Source organism: Scomber japonicus, chromosome 18, assembly GCF_027409825.1.
Source record: "Scomber japonicus isolate fScoJap1 chromosome 18, fScoJap1.pri, whole genome shotgun sequence".
Classification (NCBI taxonomy): domain Eukaryota; kingdom Metazoa; phylum Chordata; class Actinopteri; order Scombriformes; family Scombridae; genus Scomber; species Scomber japonicus.
The window spans coordinates 12,192,177-12,212,540 of NC_070595.1; the positions used below are offsets into that span (position 1 = coordinate 12,192,177).

General features: G+C 41.0%; 1 protein-coding gene across 1 annotated transcript in view; it reads right to left on the reverse strand.

Moving 5' to 3' along the window:
* Window positions 1-1,817: 1,817 nt before the first annotated feature.
* Window positions 1,818-20,364, reverse strand: part of grin2aa (glutamate receptor, ionotropic, N-methyl D-aspartate 2A, a) — a 131,635-nt gene continuing 113,088 nt past the window's right edge. The window contains exons 10-15 of the mRNA XM_053337731.1: window positions 16,806-16,966; window positions 11,426-11,515; window positions 10,575-10,672; window positions 5,738-5,976; window positions 3,056-3,788; window positions 1,818-3,025 (exon numbers count right to left, since the gene is read on the reverse strand). Coding sequence (XP_053193706.1) covers window positions 1,818-3,025; window positions 3,056-3,788; window positions 5,738-5,976; window positions 10,575-10,672; window positions 11,426-11,515; window positions 16,806-16,966 — 2,529 coding nt within the window. The remainder of the gene's footprint in view (window positions 3,026-3,055; window positions 3,789-5,737; window positions 5,977-10,574; window positions 10,673-11,425; window positions 11,516-16,805; window positions 16,967-20,364) is intronic.

Below are 20,364 nucleotides of genomic sequence, written 5' to 3' on the forward strand. Positions count from 1 at the left end.
CGATGGTCAAGAATCGTTAACCTAATCCCCAGTTAGACTGTAGTGGTTAGATACTGTATATCACTGCTACTGCTGTATTAACCAACCAACCAACCAAAGTTAACTCATAAAAAAGAAGACCCAAAATAAAATGAAGTAGTTCTATAGTAATCCAACGTTCTAGTGATGTGTCATGTTGGTCGAGGAAGGGAAGGAGGAAAGAAGGAAGGAATTGTCAGTGTTTTTTTGTTGTTGGTTTTTTTATAGCTAATACCCTGTTTCTCAATGGATGGGAGGTCAAAAGACAAACACACATCGGCGCCCACCTCCTCCCCAACTCAGACAAGGTGGTGGTAGACACAGTTGTCATTTCATCCTTTTCTCCCTTGTTTATCTCCTCTTTGCTGAATTCCCTTCCACCATTCTCTTGGTATTTTGCAGCAGGAGCCACAGCAGGACACTGTTTTACTAAGGTCAAGGATCAAGGTTTCGATTGTACAAGTATCCATCCACCATATCTGGCAAGACACAGTCCCTTTTCAAAAACATGTAAAATATGTGTCTGAGAGTGTATATGTGTGTATTTTCTCTTCTCTGACACAGAAAAAAATCAACACATGCAAAATAATCTACCACTCTTGATGGTATTTTTCAGAATGCTTTTTCAAAAGCAATTGTGGGAAAGAGGTTTTAAAACTAATGGCTATTATGCTACCAAATAAGCAAACACTAAAATCCTACATAGGGGGATCCGAATGCCAGAATCCCTAATAAATCTTATAGTTTAATAGAATAAAAAAGCAATAGTTTGCAATTATTTTTCTATGTGCAGCGCCACAAATGAAATGCCCATCAATTGCCTCAGGTTTCCCTGCTTGTCTGTCCATTTCTATCAGTCATTTTGTCAGTTTGTCTTTTATCTGTCAGTCTGTAAACATTATTCATTGATAGCACCTACATTACTCTTAACTTCCCACCACTATCATGTCCTTTAGCATGGGCTAAACACATAAAACCTAAATTCTGAGCGAGCACAACAATACCTAACTGCCAAAAACTACTGGATGCTCCGCTCTGTGCCATTTAGCCGCTCATCTCCTTTCTCCCTCTCTCTCCTCTTGCACTGCCAGGTGTCTCGGTGGCCATATTTGTCAGAGTAACAAGCAGCAGACCGTTGGACTAGCTCACTGTGACGCCTCTGCCCTCCTGGGACGCCTCCATGTCTGGCCACCACATCAAACGTGCCCATCTGCTCTCCCTGTCAGGCCTCCTCTCCTCAACTAGCAAGCCCCAAGCTTGACAGTGGAGGTGGAAAAGAAAAATGGGATGCAGAGGGTTTGAAAAAGAGGTTCTATCCTCTCTACCTCTTTCTCCCATAATTTCTCCCCTCTACCTCACAGCTTCCTCTCACATTTCAATCAAAAATCAACTGCCTGTTTCCTAACAACTCTTGTACAAGTCCTCTGGTACTGTAACTAAGCCTTCTTGGTCCCACCACAGGGATTATGCCATTACCTACCTCCTTTAAAAACCTCAGGGGGTAATGAATCCCCTCTCCTATACACCAGGATACCTTATGGTAGAGTGCCGGCCATTCAGTCAACTCACTGGTACATGGCAGAGAATGGACAGAAATGGAGATATCATCGGCAAAGAGAGTAGTAGTAGTAATAGTACAGTCATACCCAAGTGGGCACGAGTTCTTTTGGATTACAATGTCAAAGAGAAGGAGAAAAATGTGTGGCTATGGCATCCCTTAGTGGATAACATAGTTGATAAATTATAATACAAACCCAGAGAGGAGTAAGGAGGAGAAAACACATCATTTCTTATATCAACTAAACATCTGACTCCAGGCTGGGGATTTTTTTATACACCCGTCTATTGCTGAACTGGGCTGAGTTTAGGACGCCACGTGGGGCTGGGTATGCAGTAGTCTTATTGGCTGAGTAAGGCATCACATGCTCTTTATTGTACATGTCATTAGCTATCCGCCCATCCCGTGAGCAGTATGAGGTGGTGGATTTAACAGAAGAGCGGAGATTGTTCGCATCGTTACGTGTTTTGATGGGGGCCGCTCCAAGGACCGCTGCTGGCGAGGCCACCGCCAGCTGTTTGTAAATATCAGAGGAGCTACGCCCATGGACCAGTCTGCTGCTGGTGTCATCCCTCAACGAGTGACTGAGGAAAGGGTTGTCCGAGCCATGGGCCGGGTACAGGGACTTGCTCCTTTTGCTCTCCTCCAGGTTGTGGTTAAACAGCATTGATTTGGACCCAGTGCCAAACAGTTTGCCGGAGTATGGACGCATGCCAAAGAGGTTCGCATAGTGCGAGTCAGATGTGGAGTCCAGGAAGCGATCCTTCTCCTTGAGGCTGACACTGCGTGCTGGTCGGCCCAGGTCTACATCCTTAGGCTTTTCCAACATGATGTTGTCAAAGGAGTGCTGACGACTCAGCCTCAATCGATTTCTCTTCTGGACATGCGGCCCATCTGTCTGTGGCCAATAGAGGCCAAACATTTCATCTGGTTGCTGCTGCTGCTGCTGTTGGTGGTGCAGTGTGGGACTGACCAAGGGGTCTGCAAGAAGCTGGTCCTCACTAATGTCATACAAGTTGGCTGAGTGGAGGCATGCTTCACACCGGTTATAAGGTGAACGTGTAGCAGAAGCTGCAGCAGAGGCAGATACAGCAGGGGGGTACTGCTGGCTACCTTGTGGGTAGCCAGCAGTCACTTTAGACAAGCAGGAACGGCAGTGTGTCTGTTTATAGCGATCAATGGATTCATGTGGAGAAAGGTTTTTGTCTTTCAGGTTATAGTGTTTAGAGTAAGATGGGTCTGGTAGAAGATCTGAATCTGTGTGATGCAAGGGTGAGGAGTTCAGATGAATGATTGGCTGCTCACACTTCCTAAAGTTGTCACTGTGGTCGGAGTAGATCTCTGGGAAATCCAAATCGTCAGCAGCAAGTCCTCGACTCTCACGGTAGTGAATGGGGTCTGAGTGCAGGCTCAGCTCTCGGTCTGAGTCAATGGTGTAAATTTTCTCTCCTCCTCCTCTCCCGGTTTGGTTAGTTCCACTGCTGACCTGCTTAGTCTTTAAGTAGGACAGCTCCACCTCACTGCAGTCCCTAGGGTATTTTGACGTCAAGGGTCTTTTTTTTAAGTTGTCCTTGGGCTTCAGGTGCTTGTTGTTTTCTGGGTCTTTGTAGGAGGCTGCCCTGCTGGAGCAGTCGGAGATGTCAGAGTGGGCTGCGTCCTCAGGGAGGTAGCGCTGCGTCTTCATCGACAGTCGTGGGTCAGGCATCAACATGTCAGGCATAGGGGGAGGTCCAGGTGGTGCTGAACGAAGCGTATCCACAGACTTCTTCCACAGGGTCCGGGGCGGCTTGGCGTTGGTTTGGACTGCATCAGCACTTACTGCCACTTCTACGGTGTTGGGATTAGCATCATTTAGGGTCAGAGGATGTTGGCCTCCCTGGAAAATGTAGTTGTTAAGGTGGTCTTTGTGGCGGTTAGCAAGATAAGACTGCAGGTCACCCGTGTCCCCATAGATCATATCTTTGGGAGCATAGCTTCGGTTGTCAGCATAGATGAAGTTGCCCTTCTCTGCCATCATGTCCATGATCATGGGGCCAGCTGAATGCATAAACTCACGTTTGGGTGAGTTCATGCGGGAGCCACTCAGGTTAGACATGTTTGTCATCTGTTTGGCTGACTTAATGAGCTTAAGCATTTTGTCCTGAGGGCTAAAGTCCAGATCTGTCTTTTTCTTCATGTCAATGTGGACTCCATGGATGCAACTCCAGATTCCCTGCATGGTGACAGATGGATGATCAAGTGGAATGGACGAGGTAATTTTAAAAAATGAGGAATGGTAACGGGAGAAGATGAGAGTAAAAGAGTGAGAAAAGGAAAGAGATAACATGAGATGAGAGGGAGGGGATCAAACATAAAAAGAGATTGAGAGAGAAATGGAGAGAGACAAACAGAATAATGATTACTTATCCACTCTGGCAAAACATATTTGTGCTCTGTATTTTTTATTGAGAGTCACTGGTAGTTACTCAGCAAATCACTGTATATTGAACCAACGCAAACTTTTATCACCATTAACACATCTTGAAACTGTTAAATTAGGTTTACTGTCATTTTCTCTTAAACATACTTTCTGAGCGTACAGAGAAAATCTAATTGCAACCCTCAAAAAAGATAGAAAGTTCTTTTGTTAAAGATAGGAATCTTCTAAGCAACCATGCGTGATTGATTTAGAATGATGCTGCTGTAAAGACAACAGACTTATTTTGGAAGCACTTCAGTATTAATCATAAACACACCAAGGCAAGAAAACACACATAAAACATTGTTATATCTGTAAAAAATTGAACCAGGATAAATCCAGTCTCCATCCACATTGCCAGCACAATCCCCTGTCCATCATGACTCAAAGAACAACCAGTGTATATTTTCTAAAGGGGACACAGACAAAATGTGATGCAATGCATTGAAACTGGCAGCTCCATCAATTTTAAACCTGTATTTTGCAAAAATACTAGTGTTTTACAATTCATCCAAACTGAATAACCCAAATCAACAGTGACCTGCGGATAAATATGAGAAAAAAGTTACAATATATATCTCCTCCAAGCCTCCTTTAGAGGAACATTTTTTTTTTTTTTTTTTACAGATAACAGGAGAAAATACCTTTTACTGCAACTATAAGAGAGGGTTATGAAATGTTTTTAATAGATTAAAGTCAAAACAACAGCATCCAATACTATGTTTTAAGGTAATGCCATAAAGCTTCCTTTCTATAGCTCAAGTCAAAAAGTAAATTCTTTCCACACACTATTTCTCAGTTCACAAATATGACCTTTAAAAAGTATTTATCACTTCAAAGTGGTCTTTAGTTCAGCACGTATTTTGTGGAGCAGATTAACACAAGATTAAGGATGTCTTTTGTCCTACATCACTTGAGAACGGCTGTGATTTTTTTTCCAAGAGCCACGCTTTATCCTCTCTAAAAGTTTTTCACTCTTTACCATGCTCTCTGTTAACTTTTCAAACAGAGTCACATTCTGGCTCAAAAATAGTGCAGAGACACTGCAGTGCTTTTAGGGATGCATGTCCATGTCTTCTGTTCTCACACACAACAAGGGAGAATGCTGACCTTTTAACGGAATGAGAGAATAGATTGATTTAGTGTGGGTTGCCATGATTTCACCCCAAAAGATGCTGCAATTACAATCTATTTTTGTCAATATCTAGGGCTGCCTCGTGATTCCCCCTCCCATCTCCATCCCCATCCTTCCCTCTCATCCTCTTTTCTATAACACTCCCTCCTTTGCCTTGTTTCTCTCATTTCCTTAGTTTAGCAGTGGCTCTTGTTCTCTGCATGTGTGTATGCTTGCTCCACTCTCTTACCCTGCTGATAGAGAACATAACTAAAATAGGCCTGTCTGACCCCAATAATGCAGCATTAACCCTTAGTTCAGATCTAGTGCTTCACTGGCCCTTATAGCCTTGCACACCACCACTGTTGGCCCAGAGAAACTACCCAAAGCCCAGATATTCACAAGACCACATATTCACATGTGTGCTGCATACACTCAGTGGCCTGCTTTTGTGAGCTTGGGCCAAATTCAATCTGTTTGTTTCAATCTGTTGTTTTAATCTCCCAAACCACAAAACAGACTAAAGAATTCATGTAGAACATACACGCACAAGCAAGCATACATCCCCTACACGTAAACATGTTCTCACCCGACTGATGGAGAAAAGAAGACCCGGCGTGCCAGAGCAGACCCCGGTGAAGCAGTATCTGAGCCTCCAGTAAAAGAGATGCTCAGAGACAAAGGTGATAAGAGAGAGCCCCATGGCCGTGGCAAGCATGTAGAAGACCCCCGCCATGTTGTCCACATCCAGCTGACTGGACATCACCTCATTCTTCTCATTATGGCAAATTCCTGTCAGCCACTGTGCTTCTAGTTCCTCCATTTCACCTGAAATGCAAAACAAAGAGAGAGACTTGAATCTGTTACTGGGCTTAATGCATTAGATCAATGATTTCTAATTCCCTGATACTGCAATTCATTTGAAAGACATTTACAGTCACTATAGAAATACTGATGACTTTGCTGTACAATAAATTAAAAGTGTCTTGTAAAAGTTATGCATAAAGAAGGTGTACTTTTAAACTATGTGCATTGTATGTATTGTTTGTAATATTGATAGATTTTTTTTAAATGATGACACACAACCAAAAACTAAAAATATACATCAACTTTTAAAAATGTATGCTAATAAATGTCTTTTTGGGGACGTTGTATAAAATACATTTCTTTGGCATCACCAGCTTCTCAGCTTCCAGTCCTGTCGATGTTGCCTGATAGCGCAAAGTTTCTTTAGTGTTAATGAAAGAATGGTAGAAAACAACAAAGACCTTATCTTTTCTCATTCCTCACTCTATGTTCCTTTCCCTCTGTTCCCCCTCCCTCTTTGGCTTTCTCTGTGACATTTGGCGCGTGGCTAATCCAATCTGTGTCATTCAGGGCTGGATCACTAAGGCTGCTAGTGAGGAAAGACAAATATCATGGTGGTGTTTAGCTAGATGTCTTGGGGCTGCAGACTCACTAAGACATCATTAACCCTTTGGAACAATTTAGAAGAATTTGTCACCTGCTAGATTTAGAACATGTCAATTGATGTAGGCAGAGTATGTAGCTATGATTTTAATATGACATTATGACTTTGTCTCTTTTAAAAAAAGGGAATAGCTGTAGGGGAAAGAATTGATGAAATTTAAATTGTGTTCTCCTTTCAGCAGTCAGATGGCTCAAGCAATAGCCTGGTGAGAAGACAGTTTGAACACAGGAACACAAGTTTTGCACAAGTTTTATCTACATTTGCAAGGTTTTGTAAAAAAAAAATTGGTTTAGGACCTGAAAGGAGAAACTTATTTAAGAATCTGCCTTAACGATACAGTATGATGAACAATAGTGGAAAATAACTAAGTGCATTTACTCAAGTGCTGTACTTTTTGAGGTCTACTTGTGATTTATTATTTCCATTTTGTGCTACTTCATACTTCCACTTCACTTAATTTCAGAGGGAAGAATGCATTTTATACTCCACTACATGTATTTGACAGCTTTAGTTACTAGCTTTCAGATGGAGTTGTGACTCAATGGATAATATAACAAACTTTAAAAAAAAAACAGTATAGTTATATCCATAGAGGTTTACACCATGGTTTCAATGTAGAATACAGAAGGAAAATAAACTTGAGTGACTTGAGAGACTTCTATCCTAAACTCTGTGTCCTGCCACCATGGAACTATTTAGTTGGTTTTGTGTTTTGTGTGCCTAACTGAAACCTGGCATAAACCAGGGGACTACTCTGTGCTTAATGAGGCCTGCCCTCTTGGCTATAGTTACATGGAAAAACCCCATAGCTGTGGCTTTGGTGGTGGTTTGGCAATCATATACTGGTCTGAACTAAATCTCCCCTGTAAATGATCTCCGCTGATGTTTCTTTTATTGAATGCCTTGCTCCAAAATGTAGTGTGAAGTTCCTCTGATTATGTGTCTCAGATATCCCTACTCACACCAGGGGGCACACACTTGAGCTGGTTATCACTGACTTCACCCACATCAACAACCTACAGGTTGTTGATTTAATATGGACCACCAGCACATCACCTGCCCAGTTTCTACATCAGTGAATGAACTATTGGCACTCTACAATACATTTCTGAGCAGTATCTTTGATATATTCATGCCTCTGTTAAGACACACAAGGTTTTAATGCTCTGCTCCCTTTCACTCATGTACTGCAGAAAATAATATCTGTACATGTCCTGGAACAATGCTTCAGACGAGGGTAGTGGACTTGACAAACTGAGTAGTATTCCATCTGACCTCAAGGTTGCAGCCATCTACCCCATCTTTAAGAAGGCCACCCTGGATCCAGAAGTTCTTGCAAGCTACACACCAATCTCTAACCTCCCTTTCATGTCCAAGGTGCTGGAGAAGCTGATTGCTTCTAAGCTTCAGGACTACCTTAAACACAACATATTTGAAAAATATCAGTCATGTTTTCATTCAGTACACAGCACTGAAACAGCTCTGCTTAGGGTTGTGAAAGACCTGCTGATGGCAGCTGATGCAGGGTCCCCTTCTCTCCTGATTCTCCTTGACTCTCAGACTCTAAATTTAAATAGTTTCGGGCCTAACTAACTAAGTATAGATTCACTCTCAACCCCATCTTCTATACCTTCTATATGCTCCCCATTGGATGTGTTATCAGCCCACATGGTATGTATTTTCATTGCTATACTGATGATACCCAGCTGTACACCAATATTGCCCCAAGCCCTTCTGCAGCCATGTCAAGCCTCAGCACCTGTCATAAGGAGATAAAGACTGGGATAAGCTCAAATGTCTTCCAGTTAAACAGCAGCAAAACTGAAGCTTTTGGCACTCCACACCAGATTCGGTCATCACCTATACCTTATGTCTCCAGGACATGCCCGTTTCCTTCTCAGTCACTAATCTGGGTGTTAGGTTTGATCTTAAACTGACTTTTAATGACCATATAGGACAACTACGCAAAAGCTCTTCCTACCATGTCAAAAACATCTGGAAACTCTAGCCCTCTCTAACCCTGTCAGACAAAAAGAAACATGGCCATGCTTTTATTTACTCATGGCCGGACTACTGCAATGTGCTCTTCACATTCTATTCCTGGCAGGAGCATCATGAAACGCCAGTAAATCCAGAACAGCACTGTCAGGATCCTGATAAGAGTGCGAAAACACAAACATGTAACAATAATTCTGTTTTTACTGCATTGGCTCCCTGTCTCCTTCGGGACTAATTACAAAGTCCTGCTAGTCACATACAAATCCATCAATGGACATGTGCCTGTCGACATGTGCCGACCATACCATACCACAAACCTCTACCCGTATTAAAACTGCCTCAAGACCTTTCTATTCATGGAGGTCCTTTAACTCAAGCAAAAGATCTCAGTACTTCTTTCACCATTAATGATGAACCACAAATATTACATGAAATCCATTCTCAGTACCCTCACTTAGTTTGTTCATGATGCTTATCTGCACTTTGAAATGAACTCTAGCTGAAATATGGTTGAACATGGATAGTTGCCTTACTGGATGATATTTAGGTCTGACAGATTATGACTTTGCTACACTCTAAGAACCTGTGCATTTGGGCATTCAGGCTAATGTCGCTCCTCCAGTTGAATACATTTGATTAGGAATGTGCAGATTTGCAGACAAATGTGGACCTGCAGCTGTGCCAGCTATGTCTGTGCCATCTCACAGGTTCCCAGGCAATCTGTTCTGTATTTCTGCCTGTCTTCTCATCTGTTTGTTTTTTACCTCCCTTCACTCTTCCCAGAACACATCTTCTCTCAGCCTCCACACTGTGTCTATCAGATCAAGTAACATCTGCTAAGACACAGAGTCACTGTCATTTATTAAGGACCTATCCTCTACTCACTCACCATCTCTCTCTCTACCTGACACACACTTTTTCCTTGTCTTCCTCTCATCTCATCTCTTGCTCCATGTTGCCTCGTCCTGTTTTTGACCTCTGTCTGGACATCTCACACACATACTGTCTCTATGTTTTTCTGTGTCTCCATCGATTTTCCCTACATCTGTTTCCTCTCTCTACCTCTGTTAAGACTCTGTGCATGTCTTTTATCTACCCTTTTATACGCTTGCCATCTCAGTTTTTCTCTCACTCTCTGCTCTCTCCTCACATTTCTCCTTCTCTTTATGAATTTTCTGGGAAGGAAAGATTTTAAGTTTATCCATATTTCATTTACATATTTATGTATGACTCTGCTTAAGAAGCTACAAGTATAAAAAGAGTAAATGGGATTAATAATAGAGAGATGAAAACAAAGCAAAATGAAACACTGAGTTTGATTTTTGTCAAAAATTACCCAGTCATGAAACATGGTGGAGTGTGGCCTCCATGCTCTATTGCCTTGATAAGATTTGGTTAGAGAGGATTATTGTGACACCAATGTTCATTTAATCAACTTCAGTGCACTTAATGTGAGTGGCTGTGAACACTTGCATCAGCAAAATGCTTTCGGTGTAAAATGTAAATGAATCTGTCACTAAAAGCTCGAGCTGTCTCACTTTCTCTCTGTTTCACAGGAGGAAATTGTTTATGTAAGAACTTCTGAGGCTACTGTAATAAAGGAATGTGGTGATTCAGATAGAGTAATGCGTACACACACAAACAAACACGCACACACAGAGAGATCTGGTGCTGCAGAGAGGAATATATTAGAATAACTTACACACTCTGCCCCCTGTTTAGAGCAGCCTTTTGTGTCCAGAATAACATCAAAGGGCTATTTATACTTCATTGCATTCCCTTTGTGCTGTCAGCAGACAAGGCAGTAGGGATGTGTGTGTGAGGGAGAGACAGTACATGAAGTGCATATGCATGAATTATAATGCTGGCAAGGAACGATGTAACCTTTTGCCTTCGTCGGACAGTGACATGCACTTTGTATATGCGTATGAGAATGCTGTGTGAGTGTGTTTCTCACCATCTCCGATGATGGCTAGAATAGCCAGATCCACCTGTCGTTTCCAGTAGGAGCCTTTCTGTAGAGCAATGCCGTAACCAGTGGTAGCAAAAATGTACCTGAACGCAAGCATGTCGAAACACACACACACACACACGCACACACACAAAACACATATTTTAACCTTCAAACAGAAGTTTTTAACATTTATTACTCCAGATGGTGTCACTGTAAAATATTTTTGAGCAGATACCTAATGCATAATGATACATTCAAATGTCATGAGGTGGAAATTGAGGTCATACTACATATATATCTATCTATCTATATAAAGATAGATAGATATATAGTATTATATTATACATTTTACCTTTATATTTTTAATCCAGGTTTCTCCTATTTATTCACTTTTAGTGTACAGGGAATGCCATTTCTTCTGAGATATAATTAAATTTTTAACAAAATTATTATATTTTAAAGAGAATTCAGGTAGTGAGAAACCCAGGTTAATGTACACCTGTTTTTTCCAACTTTAAAACACTGGACTGATTACTCTGTTTGACTCATTTGGTTCCATGTGTGGAAAATGTCACTTGAGCTCAGTTGGCACCACATAACTGCACTACTACCTGAAGACATTGGTCTCTGCTCTCTTCTAAGAAAAAAAAGAGCATCATGTTAAAATGTGGAAATGTAAAATGAACAGAGGCACATGATGATGTCTGGTTGTTACACACTTTGGAAACAAATTTCCAGGCAGCAATTTGTTTTCAACATATGTAACATAAATAAACTTGATAGAAAAGACCCACCATAAAATGAAGGCAATCCACACTGAACGTGTCTTTTTAAAGAATTAAAGGTTTAGTTACCCGCTGCCAATGGTCACCAGCTTACATCCCTCGTCTCTGCCAGCCATGTAGTTCAACACTGCAGCATCATAGATGAAGGCATCCAGTTTGCTGCAAAGAAGGAGAAAAAAACAGAAACAGAGGAGAGAGACAGAGGAAAACAGACAAAGGGAGGGGATGAAGACGAAGCGTGAGGGGTTTCAAATTTTTTAAAGAGAATGAGTGAGAAGTGCACAGGAAGAGACAGAAAGCAGACGAGGGGCTTATTTTTCAGAATGTGTTGTTTGCGGATCAATTCTAAAGTGTTAAATCATCTCCAATACGACAGCAATCCAAGCGTAACCAAACACACAGAGGACACAGTGGGGAGTGGCTGCGGTTCAATACAGCACGCTTCACTGATGATAGGACCTTGGAGGCACATGGACGACCCAAACAAACTTTAGACAGACACAAACATTTACACAGCCTCTCTCTCTCTCTTTCTCCCTCTGTTAACACACACACACACACACAAAATAAGCAGGTTGCAAAGTGGAACGTAAAGGATCCTAGACTCAGACTGACATTTTCAATGTAACTGATGCCGTCACAAATGGCTGCTTTCTCAGTGCACACACACACACACACACACACACACACACACACACACACACACACACACACACACACACACACACACACACACACACACACACACACACACACACACACACACACACACACACACACACACACACACACACACACACACACAGGCACACACATACATACAGAGAGCCCTGCTAATACTGCAGTGACTGGCTGGCATTTACTGAATGTCAGATCCAGCCCTCTAACGGAGGCTCACAGCCGATAGTTTAGCTGTGTAATTAGCTTAACCCAGCACTGGCTCCATCTACACGCTGTGTGTCCAAACATGTGGGGAACCAGGCATATGTGTATGTACACTTTAGTATATGTGTGATTGTGCAGATGCGACTGTGCACTGGTGCATGTCTGTGAGCATGGATTTGAGCGTGCATGTTTATAGATGCTAGCCAAACTGTAGCTCTAATGGCTTGGAGGGGGATTCAGCCATCACTGATCTGTCACACCTTTATTTTGGTTGAATAAAATATATTAGCCCTGATTTTCCTGCCACTTCTCATCTGTACCTTTGAATGTTATCTTAAACACTGCAAAATGACCATTTTGTGTGACTCTGGATCTTATTTTAGCACAGCACAGTACATGACCTGTCATTGAACTACTGTGTGAGTAGCATCTATACAACTAAGCAGAATAACATTTTAACATCACTTTATCATAAACTCCAATCCAAAATAACTTTAACTGGGAAATACTGACGAGTACAGTTTAGACCTGCTCCATGTGTAAAGTGCCTTGAGATGACTTTTGTTGTAATTTGGCGCTATATAGATAAAGATTGATTGAGATTGATTGATTGGGAAATATGCTGGCCACAGTGTGAAATTGTGCCCACACAGCAACTTTTTTGTTAATCTGATTGATTTATAGAATCTGATTGAATTGTTCCAAAATCACAATTTGAAACCATAAATCATAAAGATTTTATATCGACAATTCACTTTCAGTTAAAATATCTGATGGCTTACAACAGATAACAGTACTGTCTCAAATCACTTAGTCCAGAAGCAAGGCTAAAAAGATGCCAAAACTTTTTGTGTTAAGGCAGTTCAGTTCAGTTCAGTTCAGTTTGTCCCACTGGAGGAAATTCAGCTTGTAGCAGAGCACAGATAAACAGTGACAATACACACTAACAGTGCAACAATAAAATCAATAAAAGATAGATATTGTATCGGATAGTGAACAAGTTTGGTTATTCAGATTGCCATACCAGAATCCTAGTGAAAAGGTTGAATTTGACACAATGAAACATCTATAAAATAACACCATTCGGTACATCATACAAGACATTGAGACAGAGTCATCAACGATCTCTCTCCATCTTGAGAGTAGACTGATGATAACAGTGTCATCTGCAAATTTAAGGTTGGGTCTATCACTATATTGACTTCTAATTGTTGGAATAGAGGATGTACAGTGAACAGGAAAAAACACATCCTTATGGTGCTCTTCCCTGTTAAATAGCGGTTGCTTAATCAGCCTCTTAAATGGTTGCATGACCAGTGAGGTAAGTCATTGAGCTCTTTGGGGGATTTGCAACAAGGACTATGATGGACTCCTTACAGAGTTGGGGGTCCTATAATCCTGTCTGGCCCAGGGTTTTTGCATTTTATTAACAATGGTCTTGCACTGTGGGTGTTGAATGTGAATTTGGTAGACACAATGTCCTTACTGCTCATGTTAGACAGGTCTATACAGATCCATGTAAGAAAGTCAAATTTTATAGAAACTTATTTGGCAAAGTTTCAGGAGCAGGACCACACCTTAACTGCACCCCTTCTAGTATTCCTATGAATACCACATAACCCTCTCCCCCAACATCAACCATCTCATCAATACCATCAGAAAGTCCAATCAGTACGGTCTCGACATCTCTGTATCATAGTTCAGCAGTAGCAGTTTCAGTCAAGATCTTAATCTCGCTAGACAAGAGTTTCCCTCTTTTCAACAGAGTTTTATATGTCGGCATGAGGTGATTGTATAATGGTCAGAAGAGTCAAGCAGGGGGAGAGTTACAGTTACCGACATATATGCTCATGTAACAGAGCTATGGCAGAGTTCTACAGTCTTTTCTTGTCTAGTAGGGCATCTGATGCACTGAGAGAAGCTGCTCATGGACTTTAGGTTACACAGTAATTAAAATCACAGAGAGTGAGGCTGGGGGTGTCAGGGGACATGGATTGCAGTTTCTGTGTTACTTTGTAAATGGTGTTGACTGTGTTATCTGCATTGGCTTTGGGGTTTATATAAGCAACAGTTATAAAAATTAAGGGGAACTCACAGGGGAGGTAGAAAGGGTGAACAGACACTGATAGTAGCTCAGTGTCAGTGTACACATAGTCTCTGACAGTGATCTTTGTGTACAACTGCTGGTTGACATACAGAACCCTCCTTTTTGAGACTTCCCGGTGGTATATGCATCCCTGTCCCATCTGATCACCGCTGAAAGCCACTGATTGTCAGGTTGCCGTCTTGGTCCTCAGCCAGGCCCCTTTGAAGGCCACAAGGCACGTGTACCTGAATTCCTGGAAGTGGATCATGTTTTCTTCAACCTCATAAGTCTTGTTTCGTATTGACTGCACATTAGCCAGCACTGTGGTGGGCTGAGGAATATGTCTTGACTTATAGTCATTTCAGCCTCTCTCTCACTCCTACCCTTCTGCCACAGTTCTGCACTTTAAAGTTATAATCTACATGTTGGATCTTGTAGTGAAAGATGTTATCTTTGCAATCCCGGGAACCAATACTCTTAGGAACTCCTGCGAGTATTGGATTCTACCTGTGAAAGTTTGGTTAGTTTCATACAAACACTGGGTAACTGTGAACAAGAGCCATAGAATAATCAAAAAAAGTAATTCTATAATTCAGTCCTGATATACATAGACTTGAATAAGATAGTCTGGAAAAATATATAAACAATTAAACTTTGCTACAACAACATACACACACAGACACATACAAACATTTTGACACCCTTCTCTGTATCCACTTGTCGCTTGCAAACTGGAATTTGTAAAGTCCCATATGGTACATGGAGTAAGTGCTTTTACTGTAATAAAACTTTTTTTTGTCTGGATGATCCTGTGTTTTGTTTTTTGGTTTCTGATTTTTTTGCCAGGGCCCTCTACATCAAGACTGGCTGCACTATGGTCTGATTTATTTGTTTGTGATGTGGGTTTCTTGTCAATTTGTATTGCCTTGAAAGCCTGTTGCCACCATGCATTTTTGCTTAACAGAAAAACGCACATTTTTGAAAATAATCAATGGAATTGTCTGTCGTTTAAAACTTTGCTGTAAATGTGACTGATCTGGGCCACAAAATATGATCAAATCAATTCAGCTCCCCTTTGCATAGTTTCTGTTCTTGTGCCTGTAACACATTTTGTGTGTAAAGCCTGTCAGCATTATGTGTGATCAGAGCTAATCCAGCCATCAAGCCTTAAACAGCTGAACACTGCAGCGTTGCTCATCTGCTAATACCACAGAATAGAATTATCAATGAGGGCATTACTGACTGCACACACCTGCAGGTCTGCTGTTTGTGTACAGATATACATGCAAGCATTTTGCTTGTGTGCATGTAGAATTAGTTTACAGAGGTATGTATATTTGTGTGTGTGTGTGTGTTTACATATGTGCTGCATGTTAATATCACAGCACAGATGAGAGCGACTCAGAGCATTATAGTGGTTTAAGCTGTTTACATCCAGTTTACTTATGACTTATGGATGAGCTGAAGACATAACTGCATAAAAATCATGGATCATAAATTATCTCCTCATATTTGTTGCCTGTGTATTTGGTTTTCTTTATGTCTTCCATCCCCCTTCCAGGGGTTGGTCTGAGCTGAGCACTCAGATTTGATCCCACCCGACTGTCATTAACCAACCAGAAATAACTTCTTGTCATATCACCTCATCAACCTTTTGTCCTTTACCTTAGATTTTTTCAGTCTTTTTTTTCTCTTTTTCCATCCCATCTTTCCATTCCTTGATGTACCCTCCCTTCTTTCCAGCCCCCAATCTCTACCTCCCTTCCCATCACCTCAATTTCCCCTCTCTTTCTTTTCCATTGGCCCTTTTTTCATTCCATTACCACATTCCTTCCTCTAGTCTTTTGGCCCCATCCTGCTGCCCTCCACCCTTCCCTCATTTCCTCCAATAAGACATGTTGCCCTTGTCTTCTTTCCCCACCCCCTTTCCTTCCCCCTCGCCAGCTGATGGTGTGATGAGAGTCACCTCTCTGCCTCTCTTCTTTCCTTTTCTTTTCCCAGTCTTTACCTCCACTTTTCTATCCATCCAACCCTCTAAAGTCATTCCACTCTTTCAATTTGTCCTTGGTTAGCTGTGTGATATCACCTCGACACACACACACACACACACCCCACCACCACCACCACCAGTACCATTATAGAGACCAGTACTAAAAATAGTACCGCTGTTTCCAATGAGGAAGACCATTCATTCCCAGTCTCAGAGGAGCTGTCACACACACACACACACACACACACACACACACACACACACACACACACACACACACACACACACACACACACACACACACACACAGCAAGTACATTCAGACATGCAATTACACACAAAACCATACATTCTGTGTTTGGTTTGTAGGTGCCCACACACACATGCACACATACACTGTAGTGATTCTGTGACTCTTTTGCATTAATGAGAAATTAGCACATGTACTTACCAACATGCATATACACACACACACAAAGTCTCCGTACCCAGTTTTGAGGCTGACAAGTGCATCCACGACTCCAGTTTGATGGTATTTCACCATGTACTGGTGCATGGCAGGGTAGTTCTTCCTGATGTTCCTCTCAGTGGATCCGTTTGGAACAGTCCCAAAGCGGAACGGAGGTGAGTATGCATACGGGTTCTGAAACTGTGGCGGAGGAAAGAAGAACAATGAAGAAGAAATAAGGAGAAAAGAGAAAAAAATAGGAAAAATTAAAAGTTAAACAGGAACACAATGAGAAATGGGTGGATGTGTGTTTTTGTTTTTGTGTTTTTTTTCTTAGCCTGACTGTGTGTGTGGGCATAGGTAACCACTAGATGGATTCATTTTGTCATGTCTTATTAATAAAATATCTGTCACAGAGAAACAACATGCTTTCTTGTGACTTCAAAAAAAACATTTTTTAGTTCCACTTTGGTTAACTCTTCCCCATTTATAAATGTTACAGGCTTAACAAAAACATATTCACATTGACTAGAATCTCATTTTGGAGACGACATAAAGGAATTGGTCTGGCAAGGACAACTTCCAGGTACTGTACTGTATCAATGTCTGCCTTGGTATCCAAACCAAGATATTGCTGGGGTAGGCTTATGCTACATTTTGCCAACATTAGACTATTTTAAAATGGATTAAAAGGTTTGCTTACAAGCTACTGTGAAGTGGTCACAATATGAATAGGTTTTGGGCACATTGTATATTGTTCATGGTGATATATGTACACAGACTTGAAAGGCACTATACGATGATTGAAATGTTCTTTTTCAATGTCCAGAGTAAATATAAATAAATATATATTTGAATGTAAAAATCTGCCTATTATCATTAAGTGTCATCAATTCTCTCTGTCTCCCTCCTTCCCTGTCTGTCTCTCAGGTATAATCTAGTCAGTGTGAAGGTCAAGGGTTTTGTAATAGTATGCTTGTTGCTGTGGTAACAACCATCCATAGATAACTTTGGCAATAATCTGCCCTCAGTGCCAACAACAGAAACAATAACAATTGATAACCTTAATTATCAATTAAGGTTATTATGTGCTTCACTCAAACCAAATGTAGTGTGTGTGTGTGTGTGTGTAGTACTGATAAGTGGTTTGATTCAGTATCATTAAACAGTTCTGCAAACTGATTCCATGACAGGTCCATATATCTAAATGTCTGTTTCACTTCACTTTCACATATTAATACAACATGGAGTCAACCAATGGGCAGTACATGAAGGCTTTCATTTGCATATTATTAGCAATGGTGTTCTGTGTGGTAGCTCTATTCTTGTTACACACAGTAAAAATAATCTGTTAGTTGAGTTTGAATTATTTATGTGAAGTAATTACATCACAAAAATATCTCCAAAATATATGTAAATATGTCTAGATATTAATGCATACTGTATCTGTCTGCACATATGTGCATCTCTACTATGTAATCAGGTCAGGGTACGTTGGTAAGTCACTCTGCATGCATGTGTTAGTAGTGATGTCATGTATTGTGTGTGTCAGCATCACAACCAAGGACCCTCAGGAGACACTCTCTTCTCACGCAGCCAGGGAGGGATTGTTTCCCTCTTTCCTCCCTCATCTTTTCTGCTTCCTCTGTGGCCCTCTTAAGATGAAGTAGTATGGCTTTAAGGTCAGAGGAGAGTACACCTGACAAGGGAAGACACTGGCTCAAACCTCCAGGCCGAACGGGGAGAGGCAAATTGGAATGAAAGGGGTCCTCTCTTACTCAATAATTACCAGTAAAGGGCTTTTTAGGACTGCACCAGCTGCTACTACTGAAACCGTGATGCAGAGATGATGAGAAAATAAAAGCAAAGGCAGAAGAAGGCTTATGTTCCAGACAGATGGAGATCATTATAGTCAGTGCTCCGCAACAATAAATGGCCATGACCAACAGCAAAGTACTCTCACATAATTACACAGTACAATACGTATTGTGAATTCTAATACTTTCAGGTAGATTTTTAAAAAGCCTAGAGGGGAATCCATATAGAATAAATAGAAGAACCAAAAGAGCCATTTATTTTTTTAATATTCAATTTTCAAATTCAAACAAATCCTAGAAAATCTTTCTGTCAAAGGACTCCACATTGGATTATAACATCATGGTTAAGGAACTGTAACCTAAGTATTTCCTCCTTGTTATGTATATTTACTTCAGCCTTTCTATTCTCTTTTCTTCACCTCTCTTGTTTTGTCTCATACCTCTTTCATGGCTTTGTGTTCTCTTTTGTTCTGCTCCTCTTCTGTTCTTCTCTATCTATTCATTTTGCAAGTTCTGCTGTTATGTAAGCAAATGCCTCCCTTTTGTATGTGTGTCTAACAGTGTCTTTGTCTATGTAATGTTAACGTATGTATGTGTGTCTATGTGTGTGTTTGGGTCACAAGACTTGGGATCTCTCTCTCATACCTGTTTTTCTGTGTCAACTCTGCGTCTCTCTCCTAACCCTAACCCTTTTAAAGCAGGTATTTATAAGATCCTTCCTTGTCAGTGTGTGTGTGTGTGTTCTAATTGTTTTGGTGACACCTTTGCTGCCTTACATTATTAATGCAGTGTCACCTCTTACTGTTGACTTGGCAGTCTGTAGATATTTTCCCTCAACTTTCTGATAAAGTTCAATTGGAGTTCTGTGGGTAGGAAGTACAGCAACTCTCACATGTATTTATTTGCATGCTTTATTTATGTTGTCTATTTTTCTTTATTTGTATCTCCGCTAACATCAAAGCTGCACTCTGAACCTGAAAGCAATTTACAACTGCCCTTCAAATGCAATCTTAATACTGCCCCAAATGCATTGAAGCATATTCAATGCATTTTTCAACATACTTTCATGTGTTCAGGCATATCTACTCTCAAGGGCTTTCTTTTTCTATAGGCTTTTTTGCCATGGTAAGTGGCTCTGGAGATGGCAATCTCAGTCTGTCGGTCCCAGCTTTAGTTGAGACTGTATCTTGACTACTTTTGGATGGATTGCTATGGAATTTTATACTGACATCTATAATGCCCATAACTTTTCATTGAAGGACAACATGATATTGACATTTGGGGTGAGAGTAAAATATTTCAACAACGAAAGGATGAATTTCTAAGAAGAACAATTCTATTCACGCTGGCAAGTCAAAATTTTCACTTATTCAGTGAAACATCTACATCTCTATGCAGATGTTTATCATTACCAGATAATGTGATTTAATGACTTTGGAGGCTTTTCCTCTAGTTTCTTTACTTTTTTAGTTTTTTGGCTGTTTTTAGACTGAACATTTGTGCTGGCAATCATGGTCCTCAGAGGGTGAATTGTAAAAACTTAGATGACTTTCCTTTGGTGGCATCATCTGGTCGAAATTTTGAATTTCTTATAGTTTTATTAATGATTTTAGGAAACCCCCCCCCCCCCAAGATGCCAGGCATGAACACACAGGTGCGGTGTTCACCATCAGTGCTTGTCTATGGTCCGACATGAGGCAGTGTGCAGCAGCTGGACTTTCTGTTATCCAGGTGCCTGCTTAAAGGACATTAAACCAATTGCTCTGCAGCTACAGCCTAACC